General features: G+C 41.5%; 1 protein-coding gene across 3 annotated transcripts in view; it reads right to left on the reverse strand.

Annotated features, from left to right (window-relative positions):
- The window catches only part of LOC138751565 (DNA topoisomerase 2-beta-like), a 236,744-nt gene extending 227,007 nt beyond the window's left edge, over positions 1-9,737 (reverse strand). The window contains exon 1 of one of the 3 annotated variants that reach the window (XM_069914001.1): positions 9,061-9,733. In XM_069914001.1, the coding sequence (XP_069770102.1) occupies positions 9,061-9,102 (42 nt within the window). In that variant the 5' untranslated portion in view covers positions 9,103-9,733. Of the gene's footprint in view, positions 1-9,060 lie in introns of all 3 variants that reach the window. The other 2 variants (XM_069914003.1, XM_069914005.1) reach the window with 2 other exon arrangements.
- Positions 9,738-10,227: the final 490 nt, after the last annotated feature.

Consider the following 10,227-nt stretch of genomic DNA (forward strand, 5'->3'; position numbering starts at 1 on the left):
TCTCAGTTACTATTCAACTTCATCCCATTACAGCTTTATTTGGTGTGGTGACAGAGAACAGTCAATATATAATGGGTGTTGGATTGCCATGTGACAGCTTTTGTCACTTTAACGGCTAGAAGATCTATTTTGCTCAGATATGACTCTATCCCTCCTAGTAATGCACAATGGATGACCCAAACCTTATCATGCTTGAACCTCAAGAAGATTAGATGTAATGTTTTGAAAACTGGCTTGATAAAATATGGCACTCTTTTATGGGATATTTTAATGTTTAGTGAATAATACAGTGCTTTACTATTTTGTATAAAACATACAAAATATTTATAATCTCTTCCTGAACTTAATTGTTTGCATACAGGGCAATTCACCAATGTACCATTACTGTTACCCTCTGGGTGATTTAAGGCATCTCAGTGGCTTTTTCTTTTTAGTTTAGGGGTTATAGATTTAGGATAAGTTAGTTAGTATTTTTTTTCCTGAAGGAACAAGAGATGTAATATTGAATTCTGTCTGTTTGTTTATTAGTAGTAGTGATATTAATTTTCATTCTAGCATACATTGTAATTACTTCGTACCTGTACAGTAATTTTTCTTGTTCTTACACTTTTTGTTGTATTATATATCTATGTATATATATTTTAAAAATCAATTTTAAAAATTAAAAAAAAAGAAAAAAGTACATTTTCAGATTAGTGGGTCACTGACACTTGTAGAACAACTTTTGAAGGAAGTGGGAAGTAAACTTTTTTAATTTGCAAATTACATCAGGTTTAGTTAAAAAGACTACCAGAAAATGTAGCAAAAAACTAGCTGTTTGAGGAACATGGAAGGTTGAGCAACATAAAGAACTGTCAACTTTTCAAGTCAAGACTGAGCGACAGGACTGAGTACAGAGGAGCAACAAGGATAACGAGGAATGGGTAAGTGAAGAGCCAGAAGGGTGCGAGTGGGGTAAAGATGGGAACAGAAGTAGGTGATTGATCAGTGAGTGAGAGAGAGCGAAAAATAAAATGGGGGATAAAGGTTGATGGGGCAAGATGGGCCAGGGGAAGGTGAGGGTGGAGACATCAGGTGGAGGGAAAGAAAATGTAGGCTGACAAAATGAACAGGCATAGCAGATAAGGCACACAACATAAAAATGTGATTCATTTTTAAAGAAAAAATGAAAAAAGCCAATTAAGACCAAACATCAGTTCTAAAGGGTATGCAAAAAAAAAAGGAAGACCTTGGTGGATATATGCAGTTTGAGCACATATTGTAGTTTGGACTGTAATTAGGGTAGGTAAATACAACAGGGAGGTTAATTTGAATTTTTCTGAAACAGTGATTAGGCCACAATTCTGGTCACCATTTTTTCAGGAAATTGAAGAGCATACAGAACAAACAAAAGATTCATTACAATTGTTCCTTTGTGAGTAACTGGCAATACAGATGCTCCTCAACTTACAAAGGAGTTATGTTTGGCTAAGTCAAAAGAATTAGTGCACCTACCATTTTTTAAGAATTAAATTTTGAATACCTTTATTCCACACTGAAAAAAACCATTAACTGTACACAGCAGAAAGCACACTGGCCATGAAGAATGTTTGAAGTATGCTGTACAATACTCTCGCCCGATGCTGCCATCACCCAGTATCGCGAGAGAGTAGCATGCCGCATATCGCAAGTACGGAAACAGACCGGAATTCGAAATTGAAAGTATGGATTCGAACCAAGAGTTTGATGAAAGATTATCAAACCAATAACTGTTTCTCTCTCCACAGTAGGAGAAGCTACATCATGCACTACATCATGACATATTTAAATATATCTGCAAGTAGAACTGCTACCATAAGTAGATAGTTCCAGGACAGGAAGCACAGATTCAAAGTATACAAGGAAATGGAGGATAAATGTCTTACTATACTGTGGTTAAGATCTGGAACATTGTTGTAAAGGTGCTCAAAAACAATTGATGTTCTTTCAAATATTGAATTTATAATGATAATTTGTTTATTGCCATACACATAAGCACCAAAATCTCTACTTGCTGCAGCCAAACAGGTATTTCATGGGGGAAAAAAAACACAATAGTGTACATTAAATTAAAAAATAAGTACAGGTACACAATCCTTTATCCGAAACCCTTGGGGGACAGTGTGTTCCGAATTTCGGATTTTTCTGGATTTCAGAACAAAAGCCAGCTGCCCCAGATTTAAGCCCACCCAAATTGTGTTGCCGTAACCACCCCCTTCCAGTCGTGCTGCCATCTCTCTCCCCCGCCCACCTGAGTCGCGCTGCCGTCTCCCTCCCGCCGCCCAACGTAGTCGCATTGCCGTCTTTCTCTCTCTCTCCCTCTGGTGTACAAGGACCAAGAAAAAAATGACGGTTTTTGGAGCTTTCCAGATTTTAGATGAAGGATTGTGTACCAGTAATAAATAACCATATAACAATTACAGAACAGAAACAGGCCATCTCAGCCCTTCTAGTCTGCACCGAACCAAGAACTCTCCTCTAGTCCCAACTATCTGCAACTTGCCCATAACCCTCCATTCCTCTCCCATACACATACCTATCTAATTTTTCCTTAAATGACTAAATGAACCCTGCCGACACCACTACTTCTCCCGGAAGCTCATTCCATACAGCCTCCACACTCTGAGTAAAGAAGTTCCCTCTCATGTTACTTCTAAACTTTTTCCCCTTAACTCATGAACTTTTGTTTCAATCTCTCCTACCCTCAAGGGAAAAAGCCTATCCACATCAACTCTTTCTATCCCCCTCATAATCTTAAATACTTCTATCAAATTCCCCCTCAACCTTCTATGCTCCAAGGAATAATCTGCTCAATCTTTCTTTGTAATCTAGATTCTGAAACCTAGGTAACATTTTTGTAAATCTCTGCACTCTCTCTACCTTGTTGATATGTACACAGTATTCCAAATTTGGCCTCACCAATGCCTTGAACAGTCTCAACATCACTTCCCAACTCCTGTATTCTATGTTTTTATTTATAAAGGCCGGCCTACTAAAAGCCTTCTTCACCACCCTATCCACATGAAATTCCACCTTCAGGGAACGATGCACCATTATTCCTAGATCTTTCTGCTCCACTGTATTCTTCAATGCCCTCCCATTTACTATGTATGTCCTGTTTTGATTATTCCTTCCAAAATAAAGCACTCACACTTCTCAGCATTGAACTCCATCTGCCATCTTTCAGCCCACTCTTCTAAGCAGTCCAAATCCCTTTGCAATCTTTGAAAACCTTCTTCATTATCCACAATTCCACCTATTTTAGTATAATCCATATATTTACTAATCCAATTTACGACCCCATCATCCAGATCATTAATGTAAATGACAAACAGCAAAGGACCCAATACAGATCCCTGAGGCACACCTCTTGTTACTGGCCTCCAGCCTGACAAACAGTTATCCACTACCACCCTCTGCATCTCCCTTCCATTTGATTATCTCAAAGTTAATACCTAGCACCTGAACCTTATCGAAGTCTTTAACTGAAGTCCATATAAACAACATCCACTGCTTTCCCCACATCAACATTCCTAGTGACCTCTTCAAAAAATTCAACAAGATTGGAAAAACATGTCCTTCCACGCACAAACCCATGTTGAGTGTTCCAGATCAGACCATCTCTCCAGATACTCTATATTGTATCTCTAAGAACACTTTCCATTAACTTACCTACCACAAATGTCAAACTTACAGGCCTATAATTGCTAGGCTTGCTCCACAAACCCTTTTTAAATTAAGGAACCACATATGCAATACGCCAATCCTCTGGCACTATACCCATCCCTAATGACATTTGAAAAATCACTGTCAAAGCCACTGCTATTTCCTCACTAACTTCTCTCAAGGTTCTGGGGAAAATCCCATCAGGACCTGGAGACTTAGCCACCTTTATATGCTTCAAAAGCTCCAGTATTTCCTCTACAGCTTCCATAATTACCCTCTTTACTTCTTTACTCTGCACAATTCAATATCCTTCTCCTTAGTGAATCCCGAAGAAAAGAACTTGTTCAAAATCTCCCCCATCTCATTTAGCTCCACATACAGTTGTCGGCTCTGTTTCTCTAAGAGACCAATTTTATCCCTCACTCACCTTTTGCTATTAACATATTTATAAACACCATTCGAATTTATTTTCACCCTGTTTGCTAAAGCCACCTCGTACCTTCTTCCAGTTTTCCTAATTTCTTTCTTAAGATTCCTTTTACATTCAATGTATTCTCCATGCATCTCCTTTATTCCTTGTTTCTTATATTTATTGGAGGTCTCTCTCTTTTTTTGAACCAAATTTCCAATATCCCTTGAAAACCATGGCTCTCTCAAACTTTTGACTCTCAGGAACATTAAGATTTTGGACCATCAAAATCTCACCTTTAAAAGACCTCAATTTCTCTACTATATCCTTCCCATAAAAATCGTCCCAATCCACTCCTTGTAAATCCTTTCTCATCTCCTCAAATCTAGCTTTTCCCCATGCAAAAACCTCAATATTAGGTCCTGACCTATCCCTTTCCATAATTACTTTGAAGCTAATGACACAATGATCACTGGACCCAGAGTGCTCCCAACACAAAGAACAGGTACTTAATATATATTCTAAGTTATTTTAATGCAAGAGAAAAAAAAATGGTATTGTAATAGCGCAGGCAGTCTATGATTAGTGTAACAAGGGGAAGTTCAATTGCTGTTGGAAAAAAACTTATTGAACTTAAAGGTGCTGATCTTTAGGTTTCTGAATCCTCCACTTGAACAAAGCAGTGAAAAAAGGATGATGGGAGTCCTTTATGATATTGGCTACCTTCGTGAGGCAGTGTCTCATCTAGATGACATCAATGGATGGGAGCTCAGAGCCTGTCGTGGACCTGGCCATGTTTGCTACCTTCTGCATTCCTGGACATGAATTACAAACCAGGCTGTGATGCAACCAGTCAGTATACCTTCCACTGCTTACCTGCAAAATCTCTTCAGACTTCTTGGAAAGCGGAAGCATTGGAGTGCCTGCTTCACAATTGCCTCCATGTGCTGGCTCCAGAAATGGTCTTCTGAAATATGGATTCTCAGGAACTTGGGTACTAATCCTCTTCACATGCTCCCACATCCCTCTAATGCCGATATTCCCTTCCTAAAATTGAAAACAAGCTCCTTGGTCCCACTGACATTCAGGGCAAGATTGTTGTTATGGCACCATCCAAACAGATTCTCGATCACCATACTTTATTCTGGCTCGTCATCAGGTGGTACATTTAATGTAGTAGTTTGCGCAACGCTAACAATGTGCATTCGAATCCAGCTCTATCGAAAAGGAGTTCGTGCATTCTCCCATGTTTCTTCTGTGAGTTTCTTCCAGTGCTCCAGTTTCCTTCCACCCTCCAAAAACGTACAAGGTTTGTCAGTCAATTGGGTGTAATTGGTCGGCATAGATTCATGGGCCAGAAGAGCTGACAATTTTTTTTTTTAAACCCAGTTATTTGACCAACAATGGAAGTGCTATCAGAATGCGCTAGAGCTGAACATGGCTGTGCAGTCACGAGTTTACAGGTAACAGAACAGGGGACTAAGCATGCGGCCTTGGGTGCCTTTGTACTGATGGTCAGAGAGGAGGAGGTGACGTTACTGATCCACATTGATTGGGAACTGCTGATAAGGAAGTCAAAGATCCAGTTGTAGAGGGATGAAGAGTCCCAGATCCCTTTGGTTATGGGTTTTGCTGGTATGATGGTGTTGAATGCCGAAATATAGTCAATGAACAACAGCCTGACGTAGGTGTTCATGTGGTCCAGGTGATTTAATGTAGAGTAGAAAACCACCCTAACCCTAAATAATAAAGTTGCCCAAAATCAAATAACCAGGTGAAAACAATTAGAGCAATACACAAAGTGCTGGCAATTCAGCAGGTCATGTAGCATCCATGTAAAGAAATAGGGAGTCAACATTTCACATCTGAGCCCTTCTCTAGGTATGCAAAATTCAGGCAGATAATTAAATAACAAGAAACATTTAGCCATGGATTCAAAGACCGGTGATACCCAAGTTAATACACACACCTGCTAAGGGACATTCCACGATCTGTCATAATTTTATTGAATGGCGGATTAGGCTCGAGGGCCAAATCTTATGATTTTAAACCTCATTGAAATTTCTAGACTGATTCATTAATTCAATCAGATGAAAATGTAAAGGATTATCGTCCAGATTTGTTGAACACATTAGTGAACTAACACAAACAATGGCAATGGTGAAATTATGTACTTTACATACATACAAATTCAGGAGTCCTACCACTCAATCCTTCATGCTGTCTCTGCTGATCTGATTATAATCTCAACCCTGTATTCCTGCCTGCCTGACAACCTAATATAAACTTGTTTAATAAGTATCTAACTTCTATCTGCTTTTACATTCACTGTGATAAGACAATTCTTCTACCATTTTTGCAGAAGTTAAATTCCAAAGAATTATGACCCCGTGAAAGAAAATAATTCCTTACCTACTTTATATCAGCAATCCTTAGTTTAGAATCGCCAATAAAAAGTAACATCTTCTGAACATCCACCCACCAAAGATTCTCAATCACCTCTCTCACTCCTCTATAGATGACACATCCAGCCTATCCAAGCTTTCCTCAGAAGACAATCCACCTAGTCCAAATATTAGACTTGAAAACCTTCTCTGAACTGCTTTCAATGCATTAACATATTTCCTTAAATAAAATCAATATGGTATGGAGCATTTCAGATGTGACCCCGACACATAATTTTACTAGTTTTTGTATTCCCCTATGATAAACAAATCAAATTAGAATTTATCGTCATGAATAAATCACAAAATTTGGTGTTTTGTGGCAGTATCAAAGTGCAAACATTCATATTATGAACCATCTTACAACACTAATATCCAAAATATATATAGATAGATAGATAATAGTGCACAAAAAGTAATGCAGTGTCTTTGGTTCATTGACCATTCAGGAATTTGATGGCGTGGGGAAGAAGCTGTCGCTGTCTTTAGGCTCCTGTACCTCCTTCCTGATGATAGCAGAGTAAAGAGGGCATGGCCTGGGTGGTGGAGGTCTTTGAAGATAGAGGCTGCTTTTTTAAGACACCACCTCGTATAGAGTGGACCTCAATGGAGTGTCTGGTGCCTGTGATGTCACAGGCCAAGTTAACAACCCTCTTGAGATTTTTCTTGTCCTGAAATTTGGTGCCTCCATACCAGACAGTGATGCAACCAGCCAGAATACTCTCCACGGTATACCTATAGAAGTTTTTGAGAGTCTTCAGTGACATACTGAATCTCCACAAGCACCTCACAGTATAGCTGCTGGCAGGCCTTCTTCATGATTGCATTAATATTGAGGCTCCAAGACCAATCCTCAGAGATGCTGACACCCAGAAATTTGAAGTTCTTGACCCTCTCCACTAATGAGCCCTCAATGAGGACTGGGCTAGGTTCCCCTGAATCCCTCGTGAAGTCCGCAATTATCTCCTTGGTTTTGCTAACGTTGAGTGCAAGGTTGTTGATGTGACACCACTCAAAGAGCTAATCTATCTCCCTCCTGTATACTTCCTCATTGCTGTTTGTGATTCTGCCGACAACTGTGCTGTCATCGGCAAACTTGTAGATAGCTTTGGAATTGTGCCTGGCCACATAGTAGAGCAGTGAGCTCAGCACGCATCCTTGGGATGCGCCTGTGTTGATTATCAGTGAGGAATAGAGGTTGCTTCCAATTTGTACTGACTGTGGTCTTGCAATGAGAAAGTCAAGTATCCAGTTGCCGAGAGGGGTACAGAAATCCAGTGTTTGTAGCTTCTTGACCAGCACTAAGGGAATAATGGAATTGAAGACTGAGCTGTAGACAATGAAGAACAGTTGTATGTATGAATTGCAGTTTTCTAGGTGATCCAGAGCTGAATGGAGAGCCAGCAATATTGCATTTGCTGTGGAATAATTGTGATGATAGGCAAATTGCAGTGGGTCCAGATCTTTGCTTAGGTATGTGTTAATTCTCACCATGACCAGCCTCGCAAAGCATTTCATCACAGTAGAAGTTAGTGCTTCTGGGTGATAGTCCTTGAGGCAATGCTCTTCTTGGATACAGTATGAAGCAGGTGGGAACCTCTGATTGCAGCAATGAGAGGTTGAAAATGTCAGTGCAGCTTTTCAGGATCCTGCCAGGTATTCTGTCAGGGCCTGACGCCTTGCAAGGGTTTAGCCTCTTGAATGATGTTTTAACATCATCCTCAGAGACACATCACAGGTTCTTCAGCCTTTGCAGGGATTCAAGTACTGTTTGGTTCTTCTTCTCAAACCAGGCTTAGGTGGCAACTCTATGTGTATCAGCTTTCCCCAAATTATTGACAATTACCCACTAGGGCACTAAAATCCCTCTCCATCTCAATTCTGCAGGTTCTCTCCATGAATGCTTTTATTCTTGCCAAAATGGATTACCACATTTTGCCCACTTAATCAACCTGCCTACCTTGTTTTGTAACCTCTTGACAATTTACTTTCCTACTTGATGGCTCAGCACCCATACCTTTCATGCTTTCATTTTATACAAATTGTAAAAAGGTTATAAAACTCAAGAAGTGTGTGATGAATGAAACAGAAGGCTGAATATGACTGAACAGAACTCCATCATGTACTTTAAAAAAGTTGCGACTTTTAAAGAAACTTTATATATTCTTGAGATTTCTACAATGAAATTTAATCATATTGAATGATTTACACAACCAGAAAGTTTACTTCCTCCTCTCATGTGCGAGCTACCACCGACACTGCGCTGGTGTCAACAAACGCCGATTGACAGCTGAGGTTAAACGGTGATAAAAGTGCGAACGTCAACAAACACATTTAAAATCTGCAAAGAAACTTTGCTCGATGCCAATGTCAAACAATGAACTGAGACAACGTGGATCGACACCCGGCTGGTTTGTCACAGGCCAGCCTCCATTCGCTCACCCATCGCCGAGGAGCAGCACCGCTCCCTCCTTTTGCCCTCCATACACACGCCGATCGGGGCCGTTTGACTCAGGTACTTACCACCCAGGTCAAACCTCCGGACTCCCCGTCTCCCTTAGACATCTTCCTGAGGGCTGCCTTGCCTCGACAGTGCCGGCCGGTTTACGTCCGTTGACGTTTCAGTGGAATCACTTCGCTCCCAACCGTCGGATATCCCAGTCCCCTGCCTGGCCCGTCACATCGAGGACCGTCCCTCTCACCCCTGACAAAGCCGGAGGAGAACGGGTGTCGGGGGTGGGATGGTGGCTCGAGGCCGATACCCGTTTGTTCGCCTGGACGGGGATCGGAGGCTGGAAACGGCCTGTCTCCACTTCAGTGTGAGGCCGCCTCTGGCCCCAGGACTCCCGCAGCTTTCAAGAAGCCCGATGTCTGGATCGGTGTACGGCCCGAGCAACTTTCCTTTTCGATTGTCGTCTTTTAGCCGGAGTAAAACAACTGCAAACACGTAAACAAAATGCCCGCACTGAAAGCACTCCGCCGGCTCCTGAATAAAATGGAGGATGGTTAAACTCTCATGACGGGCGGCCGGCCGGCCTCGCGGGCCGTTAAGTTAACGCTTCAACCGCCGGCCCGCGCGCTTTCACGCGGCCACCCCGAACAATGGGAGAGCGAGGAAGCTGCAGAACACTCGTCACCGTCCCTCACGCACTCCAGCTCCACTCAGACCCACCGACCGACTGACTGACGGACAACCGGTCACCTCCACCAATCACCAACCTCAGTCTTCACCGGCTCTCTCGGCCACCTATCAACGAATCTGTTCCAGCGTGACGTCCTTGAAGCTTTTGGAGTAGAAAGAAATCAGCGCCTCTCTGCGAAAGATGACGGGGATGTTGGGCTGGGGCGACTGGCGTTATCGCAATACGCTGAAGCTGGTTCACTCACGGCATTTGAAGGCTCGACATCATTTTCTTCATCACACAGACTTAACAGTTTTCAACAATTTTTAACACAGAAAGGAACCTTTTATACCGATCATCTTTCATTCATATTTTAGTTTTTCATTAGCCCCCAACCACAGTCAAGTACTGAGTTGCTCCCCTGCTTCAACACTGTAATGTAACAACATGGAGTCAGATTTTTTCTGTCAATGTGAAAACCGCACAGCTTGAAGCTTCCTTATGTTTTAGTTTCCAATATAGACGAGGACGATTTAAGATCACTTACAGCTTAATTTGTTGTGAACAA

The sequence above is a fragment of the Narcine bancroftii genome, chromosome 1, assembly GCF_036971445.1.
Source record: "Narcine bancroftii isolate sNarBan1 chromosome 1, sNarBan1.hap1, whole genome shotgun sequence".
NCBI lineage: Eukaryota > Metazoa > Chordata > Chondrichthyes > Torpediniformes > Narcinidae > Narcine > Narcine bancroftii.